The sequence below is a fragment of the Pseudonaja textilis genome, chromosome 12 (assembly GCF_049901715.1).
Source record: "Pseudonaja textilis isolate UNSWEBS1 chromosome 12, rPseTex1.2, whole genome shotgun sequence".
Taxonomy (NCBI): domain Eukaryota; kingdom Metazoa; phylum Chordata; class Lepidosauria; order Squamata; family Elapidae; genus Pseudonaja; species Pseudonaja textilis.
This window is the reverse complement of record NC_142001.1, coordinates 16,179,775-16,201,789: the sequence shown is the minus strand read 5'-3', so window position 1 is coordinate 16,201,789 and position 22,015 is coordinate 16,179,775. Positions and strand designations below refer to the sequence as shown.

The following is a 22,015-nucleotide window of genomic DNA, read 5'->3' as shown; positions in this document are numbered from 1 at the left end:
TTCATTGGTTGTCGCAGACTTTGTATGTAGGAAAGTGAGAGGGAATTTCCATAATTGGCTGCCTTCCCGATGTGTTGAACATGTTAGGTTGAAAAATGAATTCATCCATTAATCAATGGAAGGACCTGCTCCCAGAAGACAGAGCTGCTGAGCCATAGTGGTGCAGTGGTTAGAGTGCAGTGCTGCAGGCTACTTCTGCTGCCTGCCTGCTGCCTGCAATTTGGCAGTTCGAATCTCACCAGGCTCAAGGTTGACTCAACCTTCCATCCTTCTGAGGTGGGTAAAACGAGGACCCAGGTTGTTGGGGGACAATAGACTGACTCTGTAAACTGCTTAGAGAGGCCTGTAAAGCACTGTAAAGCGGTATATAAGTCTAAATGCTATTGCTATAAGCAACTTGGTTTCTGTGCATGGAGCTACGGATATCCCTCCCACCCTCTTTTCTAGTATTTTAGTAGATTATTAAACAGTCTTTGTGTTCCTGGTTGATATATTCTTCTCATAGGACCAAGCAGCTTTGTAAGCCAAAAATGGAACGTGTGCATTAGGTCTTAGATGTATTCTTATGTTAAAAAAAGAGGCGTCTGTAGCTTATTTTGGGTCTAAGAGGCCCGGGTTAGAAATCTTGAGGTTTTCAGTTTTGCTTACGTTCTACTCAGTAGCAGGATTATAGCACTTGCATTTGAAGGAGTTTGATCATTCGTGCTTAATTCAATTTTTCATTTTCATTAATGCATCCAAGCTGCACGTTTAAGCACAGTGCCAGTTTGGGCTTAGTTCTCTTTGTGCATGGCATTGTAATTGTGTGATTGTTTCTTCCTTTTAAAATAACCTAGACCTAAGGGAAAAAAAGTGTTGGCTTTGTATGAATTGTGCACTTGAGAATGAAAAATGAGTGACAATTTACCAAGTGGCAACTTCTTCTAAGTTCCCCACGATTGGCAAACTCACCCTGGGGATAATTTAATTGTTCATATTAACCTCGCTGCAGTGAAGCTGGAGTTTATTGAGATGAATCTATATCTTTATCTTTATGTTTTCTTAAGTTTTCGCGGGTACTTACATGTATGGTATTCAGCTTTGTTCGGGTATTTTCCCACGTCATTATAGTTGTGCTTTTAAAGTTGTAGCAACGTTTCGGCAGAATCTCATCTGCCGTTATCAGGCTTCTGTATAGACGAACACAGTACAGAAGCCTGATGATAGCAGATTAGATTCTGCCGAAACGTTGCTACAACTTTAAAAGCACAACTATAATGACGTGGGAAAATACCCGTTTCGGCAGAATCTCAACTGCCATCGTCAGGCTTCTGTATTGTGTTCATCTGTGAGTCAGACTTTCACAGCCATTTCAGTTTTAAATTTGGGGCTAGCCTACTGCTGTGCCAGAATGGCTTTTTCTTCATCCTGATTGGTTGGGAGTCTTGGCCTGTGTTTATTAGTCTTGGAGTTTGCTGTGTTCTGCTTGATTGGTGTTTCTAATATCTTCTGTCTGTTTTGTGGCTTTTTTTTGTCTTGATTGGATGGCAACATTGTGTGGCAACTTTAAAAGCACAACTATAATGACATGGGAAAATACCCGAACAAAGCTGAATACCATACATGTAAGTACCAGCGAAATCATATATATATATATATATATATATGTTTTCTGAGGTTCTCTGGGTATTTGTATGTGGATCTTTGGTTGTTGGGTTTTCTCGCGTAAGATTCAAAGTGTCTAGCAGCGTTTCGATGAAGTCTCATTCATCATCATCAGGCCTCTGTCTTTGGCTCTTGCAAGAGCCAAAGACAGAGGCCTGATGATGATGAATGAGACTTCATCAAACGCTGCCTAGACACTTTGAATCTTACGCGAGAAAACCCAACAACAAAGATCCATATATATATATATATATATATATATATAATTTAAATAGTTGTCTGCATCTATCTGAAAAGTCTTCGCTCATTCAAGCAGATTAAAGAACATTCTCCCTGGAGCATATCAGGCACCGGAGGAGAGATTAAAAAAAAATTGCTTAGTCAAATCAAATGTCACTTATGCAAAAGGATAAACTGGGACACAAAAGAAACCTTTTAGGAGTAATCAGGTCATCTGTATGATTCAGAGAACCAAGAAACTGTGCTTAGGAAACCACCTTGTTGTAAAAAAGGCATAATATGGCTAGTGGCTTTTGACTTAAAAGTGCTTGCATGTTTGTTAAGCAAGGTATACATTCAGTAATAAGTGAGTAGGTGGGTCTTTAGCACTCTCTGAAGATTGGTTGTTCTCTTGCAGACCCAAAGGTGCTTTTTTCAAGAGGCAACTGGACTTTCTTTGTTTTCTTTGAAGACATTTCACTTCTCCTCCAAGAAGCTCAAAGCTGAAGAAGCTTCTTGGAGGAGAAGTGAAACGTCTTCAAAGAAAAAAACAGAAAGTCCAGTTGCCTCTTGAAAAAAAAGCACCTTTGGGACAACCGTGATCTGGAGGACTGAGAATTTCCATAGACATTTCTCTTGCAGACGTTTCATTACCCAACTAGGTAACATCATCAGTGCCAGAAGGGTGCTAGGAATTAGCATGTTTGGTGAACCGAGTTAATTGATTGATTCAGCAACCATTAGTAAAGCAAGCCAGGACCTATAGCTTGCATGAACTAGGCCTAGGATTCTTCCTTTGGAGGCATCCTACACATTTCATGCCTTTTTCTCTTAGCAAATAAGTCTGTCAAATTTACTCAGTCGAAATTCCCAGAACCTTGGATCGATTAGAAGTTCTAACTTGATACTGCTGGAGTAGAACATTAAATATATCTCAATGCCTGATTGATCCCTACCATTCCTGGTGCCAACTGATCTTTCTTTCTTTGGCTAAGAATGGGAGGTACATATGCACCTCATATATTACGGATACATTTCTCGCTCTCCCTCCATAATTCCCAAGGTATTTAGAATCAGAATCTTAGGGCTGTAAGGGAAGGGAATTGAGGTCCACCAGTCTTGAAATTGCAAAGGTTGAACATTCCAATCGAGGTCCTTCACCTCTGAGTGAGGAACAAAAGGTGCTTTAGAAAGACTCAAAGATCAGAAGGTTGCCAACTCATCCGAACCATCCTTCTGCTGAATTGTAAAAACTTGGAAGACCGATTAAATAATTGGCCCATAAGTGCAAATCCTCTATGTGATTTTCACTTGGAAGTGCCAGCTTCCCTGAACATGAACCATGTTGGTGTGTGGAATGTTGACTATTCTACTGTTGTGGACTGTCAACCACTGGCCCCTCCAGCAGCCGAATCAGAAGAGGAGGAGGAGGAGGAGGAGGAGAAAAGGAGACGTGGGAATCAGGACAATTTGAGAGCTCCAAGGAGGAAGAGAGAATAGAGCTGAGAGAGAGAGAGAGAGAGAGACAGAGAGACAGAGAGACAGAGAGAGAGAGAGAGAGAGAGATGGAGCCTGGGTTGTCCGTCAGCCCTTAGATAGAGAGTCAACAGCTCCCGGGTCTGGAGGTGGCTGATGAGGAAGAGGAGGAACAGCTGGGTCCAGTGCCTGACACACAGATGCACAGAAAGCAGAGAGGAGAGCAGTGGAAATCTATGGGCTGGTCTTTGGGAAGGAAGAGCTGCCGCTGCTAGCGAAACCCCACCCTAGCTTTGCGGATAAAAAGTAGGGTCAGAGATGAATAGATGTGGCAGACAACTATTCATCTCACTGCCGGTTGGATTTGTTAACCTGCAGTGAGACAAACTTTTTGCCGGGGCACAAAGTTGGTGCTCCTAATGAAGGAATCTTCAGAGGGTTTGTCATGTTTGTGGAGCTGGGTCAGAACATCTACAGAATTCCTCACCATCTGGTAAACTGTCATTCCTAAGAGGAGTTAACTTTTTCCTTCTAGTCTGGAAAAAAAATCTTCTTTTTTTCTGAGCCATCATGAATAATGGATGCACACCTGGTCATGTACACCTGGCCATTCTTTTTTTTTTTCCATTTCAGTGTTTCCTCCTTTTCTCTTGGGCAATTGAAAAAGGTTTTACCTGCAAGCTTGTTATTTTTTTTGCTGTACACTACAGATCCGAAGTCAGAAATTTTACAGTCTTAATGGGCTGAAGAATCACTGTCGATTTGCCAGCTTGCAGCACTCTTCACCTGATACATTTACTTAATTGTACAGAAAGCAATTGAGTACAATCGTAATTCTGTCCCTTCCTTGATATCAACACAAGTCAAATTGTCCAAGGAACTTTTGTGTTCTTTTGAAAAGTTTTTTTCCCCCCTGAGAGGGAGATTGTGGAATATCCCAGATGAACCTCAATTGGCAGATGGAATGTTTAAATATTTTAATGTTCTTTTTCTGGACTGAAATAACGCATATTCAGCTACACGACAAAAGAAAGCCATCTATATTATATCTTTCAAAGGAATCTGGTTGGATCTCATCAAAGGCAATATAGTTTGCTCAAGAGCAATGCCTGCCAAGTTCCCTCTTTGTGCTGCAATACTGTTGAAATATTTCTGCAGAAGGAAGAGATCTGAAGTGGTTGCTGCATTGATGATATTTCTACCAAGCAAGTCAATGGAAATTCACCTTGACGTCTCAACATTTGCAGCCATGTCAGGACGGAGAATAACAGAACAGAATAACCAAATTATAGAATTGGGAGCGAACTTGGAGGCCTTATAGCCCAGCCCACTGCTCAAGAAGGAGACCCCATAGCACTCCAGACAAATGATGACTGATCAATCTCTCCTTAGAAACCTCCAGTGGTGAAGCACCTACAACTTCTGAAGGCAAGCCATTCCACTGATTAATTGTTCTCACTGTCAGGAAATTCCTCCTTAGCTGTAGGTTGCTTCTCTCCTTGATTGGTTTCCATTCATTGTTTCTTGTCCTGCCCTCTTGTCCTGTTGGAGAATAGATTGACTCCCTCTTCTTTGTGGCAGCCCCTCAAATACTGGAACCCTGCTATCTTGTCACCCCTAGTCCTCCTTTTCACTAGACTAGACATATCGAATTCCTGCAACCGTTCATCATACGTTTTAGCCTCCAGCACCCTATTTGTCTCTGTTGCTCTTCTCTGCACGCTTTCTAGAGTCTCAACATCTTTTTTTACAATTATGGTGTCCAAAACTGGGTGCAGGTTGATGAAGCAGATTTTGTGAGTCTGTTAATAAAATCCGTCATCTTATCTTGTTGGAACTTGACTATTGCACAATACCTTGACAATATCAAAATTGTGCTAGGATTTGTTTTGAAGATGAAGCAAACACTAGAGTGCAAAATCTGTCCGTAGATATTATTTACACTGGGAGAGAGAAGGAAAACACATTGGTGTTTTGTTTTTTTTAAAAAAATAAATGCTTAGTATGGATTCCTCTTACACCCTAGAGGCAAACAGATGCAAACTCCAGAAGGCTGGGGAAGAAGACAACGAATAACAGAACAAATTTAGTTGAAAAGTAAATTCAGCTGAGAAATGTGCAGTTCAGCCTTCCCGCTCCGGAGTTCCTGATAAGACTTGTGTAGATTTGCTGAAACTTTTAAGGAAGGATGAAAGATTTATAACACCTTGGAACTCTGTCTATTCCAGATTTATAGGATAATGGAATAATGGTGTTGGAAGGGATCTTGGCCGTCTTCTAGTGACCTAGTCCAACCCATGCTCAAGCAGAAGACCGTATATGATTTCAGACAAGTAGCTGTCCAATATCTTCTTAAATACCTCCAGTGATGAAGCACCCACATCTGGAGACAAACCATTCCACTGGTTAATTGTTCTGTCAGGAAATTTCTCCTTATTTCTAGATTGCCTCTCTCCTTGATTAGTTTCTATCCATTGTTTCTTGTCTTGCCTTCAGGTGCTGTAGATTGACCCTCTCTTCTTTCTAGCAGCCCCAAAAATATTGGATTTTTTTTTTTTAAAAAAAGAATACGTACAAGATTTGGAAACAAGATATTACAATAAAAGAGAAAGAGGAGAAGATGGATGGATAGATAGCAAGACATAACCATGTTTTCAGAAATGTTCAAGATTCCAAAGTTATCAAAGGTAGCCTCCATCCATGGTACCATCTTCCACAATTTTGTCTAGTTTTGTTTTACATCCATCTAAATGAGTAGCCATCCCACATCTTATCTCAGTAAATCCCACAGTTTAATCTTGCATTGTGTAAAAAGGAACTTCCTTGGTCTACATCCTTTAGAAAAGAAGATGTTTATCTGTAGTGCAAACTGAAGGACGAAGCAGATACCTTTGATCAGTCTGGTTCACCATTGTGAATTGTCATTCAGGAAGCTCAGAAACATGGGTGGCTGTGTCAGTTGCTTCTTGTTACTTACTAATGGCTTGTGCATCCTCCTGTATCCATCTGGCTTATTGCATATATAGATATAGATATGGATATGGATATGGATATAGATATAGATATAGATATAGATATAGATATAGATATAGATAAAATATGTGAGGTTTTGTGGTGTAACCTCCTGAGTTCCGTGACGTGATATTCTGAACGGGTGGCTGTGAACAACCTCAGGATGTTACAACACAGCCAACGACCCAGGAGATTACAGCATAAGACCCAGGATGTCAAAACAATAGAACTCAGAAGGTCATCACACAGCCCATTACCCAGGTCGTTACAACACAGGAGGCTGATAGACACACAGCCAATACCTCAGCCAGACAGGTTCTTAAGAAAAAGTCAGCCAATCTGCAAACATCAACTCCATCAACCAATCAAGAAATGACAACACAGCAATGTTTCAGCAGAATCTCATCTGCCATCATCAGGCTTCTGTATAGTGTTCGTCTGTGAGTCAGACTTTCACAGCCATTTCTGTTTTAAATTTGATGCTAGCCTACTGCTGTGCCAGAATGGTTTTTTCTTCATCCTGATTGGTTGGGAGTCTTGGTCTGTGTTTATTGGTCTTGGAGTTTGCTGTGTTCTGCTTGATTGGAGTTTCTAATATCTTCTGTCTGTTTTGTGGCTTTTTTTGTCTTGATTGTCTGGCAACATTGTGTTTCCTGTATTGGAGGCTTTTAGTGTGGCTTGGCTCTGAGTAAATGGATGGCTATCATTTATTAGGAAGCTAGGTTTCATCTGGGTGCCTGGTTGGGGTATGTTTGAGCTGGAGGTATCAGTGGGAGTCTGTTTAAGCCTGATGATGGCAGATGAGATTCTGCCGAAACGTTGCTACAACTTTAAAAGCACAACTACAATGACGTGGGAAAATACCCGAACGAAGCTGAATGCCATACATGTAAGTACCCGCGAAAACTTAAGAAAACATATAATCTAAATGTATGCACCCAAAAAAGGTACTCCATTGACACTACATTTGCAATGACCATGAGAACATCCAAGGCTAAATGGATCAAAAGCTATATTTACTTCTGAAAAAGAAAAGTAAAGAAATGTATTCCATTGCAAAGAAGGAATCTCATTTTAGGAACAAATATATTGATGGAAAATGGAACAGAACTATTTAGAAAAATGCTCTCATTCCTAACTCATCATCAAGGAAATGCAACTCTTCTATAGTTCATTTTTCTTACATTAAGAAAAGCACCAATGAGAAATCTTGCAGATACGAAGCTCTACGCCATTCGATTGAAAACTCGGCAGACTAATTGAGATTTCGTCTTTCGGGAGATTGAATGCTGATGAATGACTGCATTCAACTTCTGCCTTTGAAAACCTCTGCTGGTGAAAAGGAAGTGAATAAGCCATCAGCAGCCAATGTTTGCATTCTGAGCCCCCCTTCCTCCCTCCCCAGAAAGGATGGAAAGGCAAAACAACATCTGTTTCATAAGTATGCAGGCCATCCAAATGTCATCCAAAGTTGGCACCTTGATGCGACTTCAAATCATCTCTTCAAAGTTGCTGAACCCCACCATTCAGGAAGAATGAGGAAGGGGGAAAATGTTTTTCCTTGTGCTTAATTGAGAGCAAAACAAAAGGCAGAAGGTGCTCTGACCCAACTCCCCAAGCATGACAAGCCCTCTATAGTTGAAGCAATGATTCCTTTATTAGCCAGCAGCGCCAGGCAAAAAATCTCCCTCTCTCTCACAGCAGGTTAACAAGTCTCTCTGGCAGGGAGATTAATAGTTGTCTGCCACATCTATTCATCTTCGTCCCCTGCCATTTATCCCCAGAGCCAGGGTGGCGCTTCGCTAGCAGCAGTGGCTCTTCTGTCCCAAGGACCGGCTTAAAGATTTCCACTGCTCTCCTCTCCTCTGCCTTTTGTGTATCCGCACGTCAGGCACTGGACCCAGCTGTTCCTCTTCTTTCTCATCGGCCACCTCCAGACCTGGGGGCTGTTGACTCTCCATCTGAGGGCTGATGATGGTTCAGGATCCATCTCTGTCTCCCTGTCTGTCTGTCTCTCTGTCTGTCTGTCTTTCTGTCTGTCATCTGATTCCAGCTGTTGGAAGGGCTGGCATCCAACAGGCCAAAACAGAAGGTAAGAACAGCAAGGTATACCCACAAGCGTAGACCGGGATGGGTGAACAGCCCTCTTTGGATGCTCTCCCGCTGCTACGAAGTCTTTCATTAAATAATGTTTTGAAGTTAGTTCAGCAATGCCGTAACAAATGGACTGCAAAAGACTGTATTGGAACCTGACTCTGATATAACTGTCAGAGATGAAGATGAATTTTAAAAAGGAATAAAGGGATTTTTTTAAAAAAATAACAAAATTCAGCGTAAGGATTTTAGGTGAAGACTTTTCTGAATTAATCGGTTCTGTTTTTCTTAACTTTTTACTTCTGAAAACAACGATCAAAACAAGGAAGGTCTGAGCCCATTAGCAACATTGTTCAACACAACCGATGCTCTCATTTTCTCAAGTCTAACTCACCACTAATAGCATCTTCATATACAGGTAGTCCTCAACTTACAACTACAATTTGGAGCAGAGTTTTTGTTGCTGACTGAGATGGGTCAAATCGGTCATGCCTAATTTTTATGACCTATTTTACCATGGTTGCTAAGGGAATTCATAGCTTCCACCATTGACTTTGTTTCACAGATGTTGGCTGGGAAGGTCACACAAGTGGTGACCATGTGATCTCAGGACACTGCAAGCATCGTCAATGCATGCCAGTTGCCAGACACTCAAATTTTGATCCCAGGAAAAGGTTGCAACTATCATAATGGTGAGGTCCAGACGTAAGTCCCATTTTTCAGTGCTGTGGTAACTGTCAGGGCTCCGACTATACACCCCCATTCAAATCATAAGTCTCTAGCTGCATCTCTCAGAGTAAAAAAAAAAATATTTATTAGGAGTGACCATGTCAGCATTACCTGGGTGCAGACGACTCTAAGACACATCATTCACTTCACCCTTAACTCTGGTCTTCCTCCCACCCCCTGGATGTATATTCTCCAATGGGACACATCCATAGCCAAAAGTCATCAATCATGTTCTCCAGTAATAATCTTGTGCACCAACAGCTTCGGCTCCTTAGCAATTATCTGAAGCATTTAAGGAATGTACTGCTTTCCCCCATTCCCTTTCTGCTGGCAACTAAAAAGACCAAAGAAGTATTTTTTAGTTGACAGTAACTTTCAACAATTGCTAAACAAATGGTTGCCTGCAGTCCTGACCAGCCTCTTATTTTCTTTGGATTTTTTTTTTTAAGAGATTAGCAAGTTTTAAAATCTGGAGCTGTGAACTAGTCTTAATTTTCTGTAGAAAGGAACCTTCTGCGAGCTCACCTGTCTTTCCTCTGACCATTGTCTAGTCCAGTGTTGGATAACCTTTATGTCATTGTGTGCCGAAAGTCGGTGGGGGCTCACGCCCATGCCTGCACTCATAATGCAACGTGTGCGCTACCCCCCTGCATATGTGCACATGACTCCCCGTGTGTCCATTGTGCACCTCTGTGCATGCACATGTGACCCCCACACACACCCCCCACCTTCCTGCACATGCACATACCAAGACAGGGTCTTATTTTCAGGGAAACAAGTTAGAAAGAAGAAGATGTTTCTTCACTAGCAAGAATCATCTGTCTCTCAACTAGCCTCAAATGTTATGTATTTAATATTGTTGGCGAGGTCTAATTTACTGTTTCAGTTTGGATCGCAAAGCATATCAGCATATCGGAAGCACAAGAGGGTACACATCACTTCATTTCATGCAAGGCTGCTGCCGAATCTTTTCCAAGGGATGGCAGCCTATTGTAGGCAGTTATGCTGTTCAAAGAGATGCTTAGCCGAGACGGGCAGCCTTGTCTCTGGGTTTTTAGTTCAGGGTTGAGATTCCTTGAGCAGAAAAAGCAAACATAGCTTATTGTTGGTCGGATTAAAGCAGCCGTGTGGAGTGGCTCCTTATTAATCTGCCTCTGGATGTTTCCATAGTTGTTGTTGTTAGTTGTGAAGTCGTGTCTGACCCATTGCAACCCCATGGACAACGTTACTCCAGGCCTTCCTGTCCTGGATGTTTCCATATCTCTCCCAATTTGGTTTAGCAGGTCGTGTGAACTAAGCCATCCGAAGTTGGAAATCATTCCCACCTATCAATTGGTGCTTGCTAAGCAGTTGAATAGCAAACTGCATGAGCTTCATAAGGGAATTTATACCCCTGGACTGTTGCGGGTTCAAATGGGGTTCCATTTACTGATGTACAAATTAGCAGACTCATCAAAAGGCATTCAGGGTAACTGAGTGTACCACAGGGGACATCCTGGGATTCTTTAAAGACTTCAGAAAACCATGTGACTTTGAGTAGATCCAAAAGTTTCGAGCTTTGCTTCAGTGGAGGATTCCATGACCTAAAGTTACAGAATTGGTAGAGCAGATTTGGGTTAACTCAGGAATGCAACCGTTTCCTGGATTTGTGGTTATTATTATTTTTATTTTTTTGAAGGATTCAAGTCCCTTGCCCTCCATAACTACTTCTTGGGAACAGGATATCATGACATTGTGACTATGCATGGGAATCTCTGCACAAGTTTCTAGCACTGTATATCTATAACTACTCAGGATATATTGCCCCTAAACCTGAGAATAAACAAGCCAAAAAACATGTCAGCTGATTTCTTTGTGCATTGGGAGAGAAAATGTTTGGTCTTGTCTTTTGATCTTGTGTAGAGAAATCTGGATATTCTCCGTCTTCAGCTAGAATTTCTCGCCAAATAGCTCGGTTGCAGGAGAAGGGATGGCAGGACCTGGAGGTGGAGTTAAAAGAGGAATCAGCCTAGAATCCCTACGTAGCCACAAGCAAACTCTGTCCAACTCTCCTTGAATTCCATGGGTCCTTATCCAACTCCAACCAGGTTTTGCTAACCATTAGTTGAAAAGATTCTTCTGCATAGTGCTTTTAGCAATCAGTGGTTTGATGGCATCTTCACATGTGGACATGACCCAGCCAGCTTCTTTTGTTCTTTCTGTTAGCTCAATAAGGAAGCCTTTTGAGGATAAAGTCTGTCTCAAAGCTACTGCAGGCTGCCAAACGGTATCCACCGTGCAAGCCAACCAACCAAATGGGGAAATCAGATCCCACGCTTTCCACGGAACGGATTTAACAGCATGTGCCGATTACTCAAAGCGATATGGGCAGGACCTGGTGATCGAGTGGTGTTCTAGAAGTTTAAACTTTCTTTATAAAGGGGTTTGATGATCCAGTTTGCCTGCAGTATGAGCTAAATATTCCTGTATATAAATATATATATATATTTATATTTATATATATGTATGTATGTATATATATATATATGTATATCTATACACACCGCTAGTGATTCTAGAGCTATATCTTTTGACGTTTGCAGCCAGGAACCCTGCTTTATCGCTTTGTATAGTTTGAAAGTAGTTTAAAGCTTGAATAACATAAAATAACATAATATAATGTTATTTATGTTATTTCCCACGTAAAGAACTCCTGTAAACCTTGCAGTATTGAAACTCAGTGAACAAGGCATCTTAGACAAGCTGAAAAACAAATGGTGGTACGATAAAGGTGAATGTGGTGCCAAGGATTCCGGAAGCAAGGTCAGTTTTGCAGTTTGCTGAAGGATTTTCTCTGATTCCCTGTTTTTTTTTTTCCCCATTATTATTTTTGAGTCCTCATTTGATTTCTCCCCCAAAGTTATCGCTTTATCTTCTGAAGTGAACTCCTCCTCTTCTTCTTCTTTTTTTAAATAAAACTTATTCTCCCAAAGGAGACATTCCGTTGAAAAATTAGCCAAGGGATAGCCTGATGTTCTTTATTATTATTATTGTTATTTTTCCTTTGCAATAATATTTATATATATATATATATATATCATTGCAATAATATATATGCAATAATATATATATAGAGAGATGGCATTCAATGCAACTTCATTCTTGCTTTCTTCTCTCTCCGTGTGTCTCTTTTCTAAAGTAGAGGGATTTTTTTTAAAAAAAAATTGTCCTTGGAATTGGCCAAAGTCACTCCATATAAAAAAATCACTATTCAGTGGCTTTTGCATCTCACTTACATTAAACAACAACAACAACAACAAACGTGCCATGAGAGAGAAGTTGGCCTTGGATGGTGATCTTTATCCGCTCAAAATTTGCAAAGGGCCCTTAGAATGTATTTAATTTTTTAAAACTTTCTTCTGAATACAGTAATGGAGGGGAAACACAAGCAAATCAAGAGACTCAAGAATGCTGAAGCTGTTTGTTTTTGAGCGGATAGTTGAAAAAGCATAAAACGTCCTTTTTTTTTTTTCCCCATAGAAAGACATGGAAAGTTTTTTTTAAAAAAAATTAATAATGCATTGTTTTATTGCAAATCCATTCCATAAATATAACTCTTTATATTCAGAAGGTTAAGCAGAGAACTATTTTTATATACCAAAGGAGACCTTAGTAGAAGAATTAGCCAAAGATATAGATAGTCTGACTTCCTTTTTCTTTGCGATAACACGTCCCCTTATTACTATTATTATTATTATTATTATTATTATTATTTGCATATGGTGCAACTCTTTCTTTCTCTCCTCTGTCTTTCAATCTTTTTAAAACCAGTAGGAGTTTGTTTTTGATTCTTTAAGTTGGCCAGAGTCACTCAATATTAAATAACCCCACTGTGGCTTCTCTGGTTTGCACAGATAAACACCCCACCCCAGACCCACCCCAAAAAAAGAAGATGCAGAGTTTTCCTAGGAATTTTGTCACTTCTTTCTGTATACAGTGAAAGGGAGGGGGGAAAAAAGCACCCCAGAACATACATGAGCACAAAAAAAACAAAACATTTTTAAGAAGATAAGTATTTAATAAGCGTAAAACATCCTCTCTCTCTCTCTCTTCTTTTTTTTTTGGTCAAAAAAATATAACTCTAATATTGCATTGTTTTATTGCAAATTCATTCCATAAATGTTAGCCATTAAGGTTGCTTTTTTAAAACAAAACCAAACATGATTATTCATCAAACCATTTTGCTACTGTATTGCTACATTCCATACCAACAAATAATATATATATTTTTTTTGTTTTGCAAACTCAGACTTTGATTTTCCTTTCTTTCTTTCTCTCCCCTCTCCCCCCACCCTTTCTTTCTCTTCTTTTTAAACGGTATGGCTTTCGGCTTATTATAGACACATAAATTATGTTGCTGGGGTGTTGAAGAGGATGGGGGAACCACCCTATGGCTGTCCGCTCCGGCGGACGTAAGGATGAGGCTTCTCCCCTGCTTTTCGGGTTTTTTGTTTCGTTTTTATTTGGAAGAAAGCAGTTTCCGCCTACATGGGATTGCGACATTGGAGAATGTATTTTAATGGGACCATTGGAAAACCCTCCTCCCCTTCCCCGCCCCCGCCACCCCCCAATTATTAAAATCACATTTTTTTGGATGCACTTTTTGAGGCACAAAGCACAGCGGGACGTCTGGTTCCTCTTGTAAATAAATAGGAATCGAATATTTCTTATTTGTGCCTTTAGTGTGTGTGGTTTTTTTTAAACAAAAAAAAAACAAAAACAAAAGACTATGGACATTTTCCTAATCAGCTAATCCTAATCAGCTAATTCCTAATCCTAATCTTAGATGTTTTTCAGAAGGCCTCATCCCCTGGCCCTTCTGAAGCCACGAGAGACATATAATGGTTTCAAGAGGGCTAGGATAAAGCCTTTTAAATTTCAGTTGACTCTTGGGCCGATGGATGTTTAAATACACCACTGCAGGGTTAGCCTCAAAAATTTGAAATGGGAACTTAAACATTCAGGGAAACCGCAGTAGCTGGGCTTCTCGGTGTGTGCCTTTGACTTTCCCTGCCTCCCTTGGATTATACTTGGGGGAAGGTACTTCAAGGGATTCCATACGAGAAGCTGATTCAATAGACCGATTGTAAAAGAAAAAAAACACGATCCAGCTACTTACGGTTACTCTTACTCTTACGGCAAGCAGAGGCTCAACCTGCAAACGATTGCAAAGCACCAGTTTTCTGTAATATCTGCCAGATTGGTCTGGAATCCAGATTGACATCAACCACTCAGGCCTTGCCTACGTAAGAGAGTTGTGCTGGTTTGAAAATGAGTCCGTTGTGAAGCTGGGTCACACCCCTTGTGTGGACATGCTGACGGGGTGGTAGATTTTTATTGCCAGCGCGGAAGAAGTCAACGTCCGTCTCTTCGTTGCCAACTCAGTTGGATTTTTGCTAGGCCACCCGTTATCTGGTTTGGCTGAACCGCAACCATCCTGCGACGTTAAAGTTGTTGGGTGCTCCGTGTTTTCTGGCCCAAGTAGGCTTTCTGAAATACTCCCTTTGGAAGTCCAAAAGGGTTCTGTCCACCTTGGGACCTGAATCAGTTTGACTGCGTTTCCAATTCACACTCAGTGGTACCAGCACAACTTTCTCACGTTGACAAGCCTTCTGATTTTCTTTGTGTCACAGCTCAAAGTAGAAGGAGTCACCATAAACCGAGAACCAAGGGATTTGGTAAACCAATCCAGGAGCAAAATGGTTACAATGAGGTTTCAGACAAAAAAATAAAATAAACCCCAGACAGTTATTTTTTTTTCTTCTCCTTCTGCCTTAAGGATTACAGCTTAGAGAGTACAGAAATCCATCTTTATTTTTGCTGGGGTTTTGTTTTGTTTCTTGGTTCAGCCCTGATGTTTATACTGAAATTAACGTTAGCAAGCTCAGCCTGAAGATAACTGGCCAACCTCTTACAACATGGCTATGGGGAAATAGTAGTCAAATTTGAATGATCGATCTATGCATCAGTTGAAAACCATTTTCAAAGGCCTTCTTCTCCTCTTTTTTTTTGTTTTCTTCTTTTTCTTCTTCTTGTTCTTTTTCATTTTGGAAATTCTTTAAATTCACCCTGCTTTCTTCAGCCCCACTCCAGTGGGAATATCTGACACATTTCAAGGGATGGTTAGATGATACAGTCATATTCACCATACCAGCAGTGAAACGTGGTTCATAGCACAGAGCTGATTTTCTGTCCTTGTGCGTAATTAGCACTCAAAAAATAGATGGGGCGGGTGGAATGAAACTTTCTTTTCCGGGTGTGTTCCTCTTGTAAAATCTTTCTTTCTTTCTTTCTTTCTTTTCTGGAGCACAATTTGTAACTTTAAGCTACCAAAAAAAAAAAAAAAAGTGTTGACAATTGTATTTTGAAATTTGGGTGTGAAGAGCTTTATGCTCGGATGCAGGAAAAAGCCTTAGGTTTTCGTAGCAAATCCCTCTCGTTCTTTTGCCTAAGTAACACAAATGTCCACCTGTCTATTGATTTTCCTACTCTGAAGCTAACCGACTGGTTCATTTTTCTTAGGACAAGACAAGCGCACTCAGCTTGAGCAATGTGGCAGGGGTGTTTTATATCCTGGTTGGAGGCCTCGGCCTGGCCATGACGGTGGCTTTGATAGAGTTCTGTTACAAGTCTCGAGCCGAAGCCAAACGAATGAAACTCACAAAGAACACACAAAACTTTAAGCCAGCTCCTGCACCCAATACCCAGAATTATGCTACGTACAGAGAAGGATACAACGTGTATGGAACAGAAAGTGTAAAGATCTAGTGGTATGGCTAAAGGTTGAGTAAGCAAATCCACTGGTTTTTACATGTTTGGTGGGCTTTATGTTGACGTGTTTTGGATGTTTTGTCTTTTCCTTCTGCATCTGAAGTAACACTTTAGGATTGGACACCTTGGACGTTGTACGCAAGGCAGCTAGGAATGGCCTTTTGGATCTGCAAAGTTGATTGGATTGACTCTTAAATCATTTGTCAATCAACAGTTGGCCGATTCTATCAATGGAAGGCGCTAATTCAAACCATTCGTATACCTTTGGGGAGTCCTTGGTGGTTTCTTGAGCTTGATTGTTTTATTGCAGATATGTCATTACCAAACTGGATAACAATATTAATGCATTGATGATGTTTACCTAGTTTGGTAATGAAACATCTGGAAGAGGTTTGGTTTGGTTACCAAGCTCAGAGAGCACCAACCCCGAGCTACAAATATTTTCTTCTATCAATACATCTTTTTTTCTGGTAGAAGGACTTCCTGTGATAAACCACAGTATTTAATATTAAAGTCATATTTTTACATAAATTAAGTAGTATCTGAAGATGGGATGGTATCCATCCTTTTCATGGCAGGACTCCTTTTCTTCAGGAAATGGACATTGGTGATTATTTATTTCTTGAACATGATAAATCATTTCCGCCTCTTGGTTTAGAATTCCAATAAATTGCAGGAAGGAGCAGGAAAGTCTGACTACTTGGCTCAGTTTTGGAGAGCCATACATTAAAGAGAGAATTATGATAAAGACTGAAATTCCGTCCAATTATTTCAACAGAAACGCAGTTATCTAGAGTAGCATCGTCCAATGAACAAGGAATTTTAACGTACGGTCTATTTCACTCATATTGTGATTGTCCACCTTTCAACTTACATTGAGCAGTATAAACTCCTTAGTTCATTTGTTGCATCCAAGGAAGTATGTCACCCTCACCCCTCACCAAAGAGTCTGAAGCTAGCAATTAAAATCCAAAATTACAGTTATTTCTTAAATAACACAAATCCATTGCCCTTCACAGAGTATTCAAATGTGGGTTTTAAGTCAGCATCTAATTTTTTCTCATTCGTTCAACAGCCATACATTCAGGGGTGGGGGGTGGGCTTCAGCTAGTTCACACCGGTTTGGGCGAACTGGATGTTCATTTTACATCTGGTTCGGTGAACCGGTCATTCTGACAACTGGCTGACCCCGCCCAGGGGTCCCCACATGGCCCATTTTGGATCCCAGGTAAGTTCAGGGCCTCTCGGAAGTCTCAACCGGTCCTCTTGGATGATCGTAGTTTCAAGATACAAGCCGACAAAAATCGAGGTTTGAAGTATTTTAATTTGTACAAGCAATGCACATCCCATCCAGCAAGAATGGCCATTGCATACGGACCCCGACAGGAAGTTCTGGGAGGCTGGAAACGGGCCTGTTTCCAGCCTCCAGAGAGACTCCGGAGCCCGGGGAGGGTGAAAACAGCCCCCCCCCACCTGTTTCCGCTCCCAGGGTGGTGCAGAAGGCCAACTAAGCCATGCCCATCCAACAATCGAACAGAGAACCGGTTATTTGAAGCCCATCCCTGCATACATTCAATCTTGTTGAAAATACTGACCTTATCCAAGAGCACACATATAAAACAATGCTGTTGATATTATTATTTAAAAAAAATACCTCCTATATATGATATTCACTTGAATGTATTAAACTGAGGAGCAGTGGTAAGTACTTTTCAGAGATCTTTCTCCTGTTGTCCAATGGAAGAGAACTTTTGAGGTCCTGAAGAGAACCGGGCAAAATTCTCTTTGTTATTGTGACGGAACACATAAAAACCGATGGCTGACAAAATAGTCATCTCTCTCCTTTCCATAAAGTGGAGGGCATGAATTTTACTTTCATGTAAAGTAAAGTTTTGAATAGCTTTCTCTTATCAACCGAGTTAGATTTTATGGCGATGTCCCCACTATGGCCATTGCTACTCCATCTAATTGTTTTTTATTTTTTGTTTTAAATATGGTTTGACATTGTGTAAGCCGCCTTGTGTAAGCCATGGGTGAATAGGTGGCAATATAAATTAAATGAATAAATAATACATCGATGGAGATTCTCCATCATCCAAGTCATGGTTGTCCCAAAGGTGCTTTTTCCAAGAGGTAACTGGACTTTCTGGGTTTTGGTTTTGGTTTTCTGAAGAGCTGAAGAAGCTTCTGGGATGAGAAGCAAAACATTTTCAAGGAAAAAAAAAAAAGAACAGAAAGTCTAGCTGCTTCTTGAAAAAAGCACCCTCGGGAGAGGAAATGAATACCCTGAACAGTGTTTTCTGGCCAACAATTTGGTTCTACTCAGGCCCACCACTTACCTCAGAATCTTAAAGGGGGCCACACCATTGAACCCTAGAAAATTAAGGGGAGGAAAAGAAAATTTAGTGAGATGATTCCCCCTCCTTCCTCTGATGTTTTTTTTCCTGGTCCTCACCTATGATTTTGCTTCTATGGGACACAGCTCAGCTCTTTGTCCTCTCGTTACAGATCCTGCATTTATCACGGCTTGCAAAGGGAGGAAACAACCGAGATTCCCAGTTACTTCAGTGATCCTGGTCACCTGAGCCAATTTTACTCTCTCTCCCGGGTGTCGGTTTTGACGCCATACTGATGTTGGTGCAAAGAACTTTTCACAGGAATTTTTTCTTTTCTTTTCTTTTCTTTTTGGTTTTCCTTCAGTGCCTTAACAGGAGATTCTTAAGACTTTAGAAACAATGCAAACCATCAGAAAAAAAATAAATAATATTTTTGCTTTGCTTGAAAAAATGAACAAAAACGTGGCAAGAGACTAGTCCGTTCAGCAGACAATATTCATAAAGGCATAGACACACTGAGAGAGAGAGAGAAAAAGAGAAAGAAAGAAAGAAAGAAAGAAAGAAAGAAAGAAAGAAAGAAAGAAAGAAAGAAAGAAAGGAAGAAAGAAAGAAAATCAAAACGTTCAACAGAAGCCATTCTTTGATACCACTGCACAGAAACCATGGATGTTCTTTAGGGGGAAAAGGAAAGATTCTCAAATCCCTTTTTTCTCTACTTATTATTAAAATGTTACGCTGTTCCTAATACACCTCAGAATCCCACTGCTTATCTTCCTGGGACTGTCTGTTCATTGAAAGTTGGGATATTGTCATGCTATTTTTCTGCCATTTTATTCTTTCCAGAATTCTCTGTCTACCATCGCTATTGTAGACCACACACACACACACACACACACACACACACAAATATATATATCACCATTATCTTTTAATGATCCCATAATCCCTTGCGGGTTGGAGTCGGGGCAACTGAATGGAGCAGAGTGTTTACTGGCCGGATGCCCTTCCTGTCACCAATGCGGAGTTATATTCAGCAGATAAATTCTCAGCATGCCCAGAGAGAGAAATATCTGCCTCCAACCTAGGATTGAACTCACAGCCTCCTGATTGTGAGGCAAGAGCTCCACCTCTAGGCCACACACACACACACACACATTTCATTTCCTACTAAAAGTCACTTTGGAGAGAGAAATCAGGCAGGTTGGCAGGTGCCCCAGCCATTTTAGTGATCATCTCCAAGTGCTTTCTTAAATAATAATAATAATAATAGATCAATCTAGTAGAGCTTTGAGAAGTAACCGACCCTCCCAATGTTGTTTTCTGCGATCTGTCCGCTTAGAAACGTCCTTCTATCTCTTCAAGAACAAATCTGATTATCACTGAATATTGAAATGACAGATGGGAGAGAACAATTTGGCTCTCGTCGTGCCGTTTTAGGAGCCCTGCGGTCTGTCTCTTTTCACCTTTGCATTGTCATTTCAACAGGTAACTTTAGCACTGTGCTCAGGTGAAGCAGTTGTGGTTTTCATGCTTGCTTCACACATACACACACACAAAGAGAGAGGAAAAACAAAGACAGAATGGTACTTTAAAAGGGGACCAGTTTCATTTGCTTTATCATAGTTATTCTCAGCTGTTTCCCGCAGCTATTTACTTTTTTCTTTAAATAATAAAAAAAAGTCAAATCTTGAGTTTTATAAAGAAAATATAATGCATTCCAGAATTCAACACTCAAGTTAAGCGTTACTGCCTTAACAGTTTTTCAGACATAAACAAGCGTTTCGGGATGTGAATCTTATGCGGGAGGGCTCAACGGTAGGGGCTGGTGGATTAAAAAAATAAAATAAAATTCAGGTTTAATCACCGATGATTCGAATTAAATAGGCTTGCAGGTTTTTCAGAGTTGGGGATGAAGGTCTTGGAATAATGGAAGAAGAGGGAAAAAAAGTAAGCAGAGTTGTGTCAAATGAATCAGGCTGGTTTTGAATGGCAAAATATAAACCACCTCCTTCCATGCAGCCATCCGTCCTCTGGAAAAGATAAACCACAAATAAGTTTCAAAATTAAAAATAAATTCTGCCTACTAATTAATTACCTTTAATACAAAAAGACAGGATGTGTGCGGCGTGATATCTCTGCGGCATTTCATCCCATTAACAACATACTGGATATTAATTCAAATTAAAAACGACAATAAGAGATAGAGAGATATATTTTTTTTCTTTAAAATAATAATAATAATAAAAAAGAAGACGATGTTTGAAATAAGTCGCTGGAAATATATTTGATAGCTTATTCAAAAGGAAGATATAAGTTCTTTAATGATATATTTGATAGTTCGTATAAGACAAGGGATAGCCTGTAGAAATTAAAATGGGTGAAATGCTCATTTCATTGTCACACACACACACACACACACACAAAAGTAACATTAAATAACAAGAAGAAAATTAGCTCAAGAAGCATTTCTCCTGAAGAACAAGCTGGCACTCATGTGTGTGGTGTTTCTTTTTTTTTTACAGAGATGTTAAGCAAAAAGAAACTTGCTCTTTTTCCTGAAACTGTGATTTTAAATTCCTGAATGCTATAATGTTCCAGCAAAAGGAAATGCAAAATGCTGTGCAAAAAAAAATGTTGTATTTAAGTAAAAAAAAAGAACAAAAAGAACAAAAAAAAAGGGGGGGGGGGAGAGAGACATTTTCATAGAAGCTGTATAAAAAGAAATGTATGTTTATCAAATGAAAATAACTTTTTCAGAGTGAAGGCTTCACGCTAGCGATAAGTTCGGTCAATGGGTTGTAATTTTTTTTTATAAAATGTGCATGTTAATTTAAAAATGGGGTGGGGGGGGGAAGTATCAATTGCTTACAAAAAAAATCTGCTACTAATTTGAAGCTCTGCAGACGAAGCAGCAGCTCCTTTAGAGGCATTTAAAAAAATGTTTTGGTTTCCTCTTTCTTTTCCTTTGCCTTTTTTTGGGGGTTCGAAAAGTAATTTTAGGTTGTTTCTTGATCGGTTGTTGAAAATTGCACTTCATGAACAGAAGAAAAAACAAAAGAAGAAAAAAAAAAACCTTGCCAAACAAACTTCTGGCTAACTGCATGTGTGAGCATCAATTCCCGAACCTCATTTTAATGAGGCAATTGTACAAAAAGTTTTAATACATTTTGTAAATAAAATTGTAAAGGAAATATTTTTTTTCTTTTAAAAAATATCAAAAAAAAAAACCACAACCCCCACAACAATCCCAAATACAAAAAAAAACCCCAGCTCATTTCTGCATTTTCTTTTTTTTTAAAAAAAAAACAACAACAAAATTTTAAAGCAGACATTTGCTTGAATGGTTTGTGTGTGGGAAGATCGCTCGCCAATTTTATCCGTGCGAGAATGTGGTTCCTTAGGAAACTGCTTTTTTTAAAAAGAACTTCTAGCCCTAAAATGCATCCGGTGAGTATGTGGGAATGCAGAATAACGGGTTTCGTTTTGATTTGATGGGTGGGTTGCTATGGATAGTGGAGCATGAAAACAAAAAAAAAAGTAAATTAGTCATGCCTACCGTAGAAGAAGATGGAACCGGATCTCCATTGGATACAGGACAGGTTGGTCATTCTTTGCGTTCTGCAAAGAGAATTGCTTGAACAAATGATACAATCCCCAGAAGCTGAATTCTGTTGCAGAAAGCAAGGAGGGTTATT

The 22,015-nt window shown here is 40.0% G+C and overlaps 1 protein-coding gene across 10 annotated transcripts in view; it reads left to right on the top strand.

The window, feature by feature from the left end:
- Positions 1–20,997, top strand: part of GRIA3 (glutamate ionotropic receptor AMPA type subunit 3) — a 138,359-nt gene extending 117,362 nt beyond the window's left edge. For 3 of the 10 annotated variants that reach the window (XM_087941093.1, XM_087941088.1, XM_087941095.1), the window contains exons 15-16: positions 15,736–16,000; positions 18,493–20,997. In XM_087941093.1, coding sequence (XP_087797219.1) covers positions 15,736–15,981 — 246 coding nt within the window. In that variant the 3' untranslated portion in view covers positions 15,982–16,000; positions 18,493–20,997. Of the gene's footprint in view, positions 1–11,861; positions 11,977–15,735; positions 16,001–18,492 lie in introns of those variants that run through there. The other 7 variants (XM_087941092.1, XM_087941089.1, XM_087941097.1 and 4 more) reach the window with 5 other exon arrangements.
- The last annotated feature ends 1,018 nt before the right edge of the window (positions 20,998–22,015 follow it).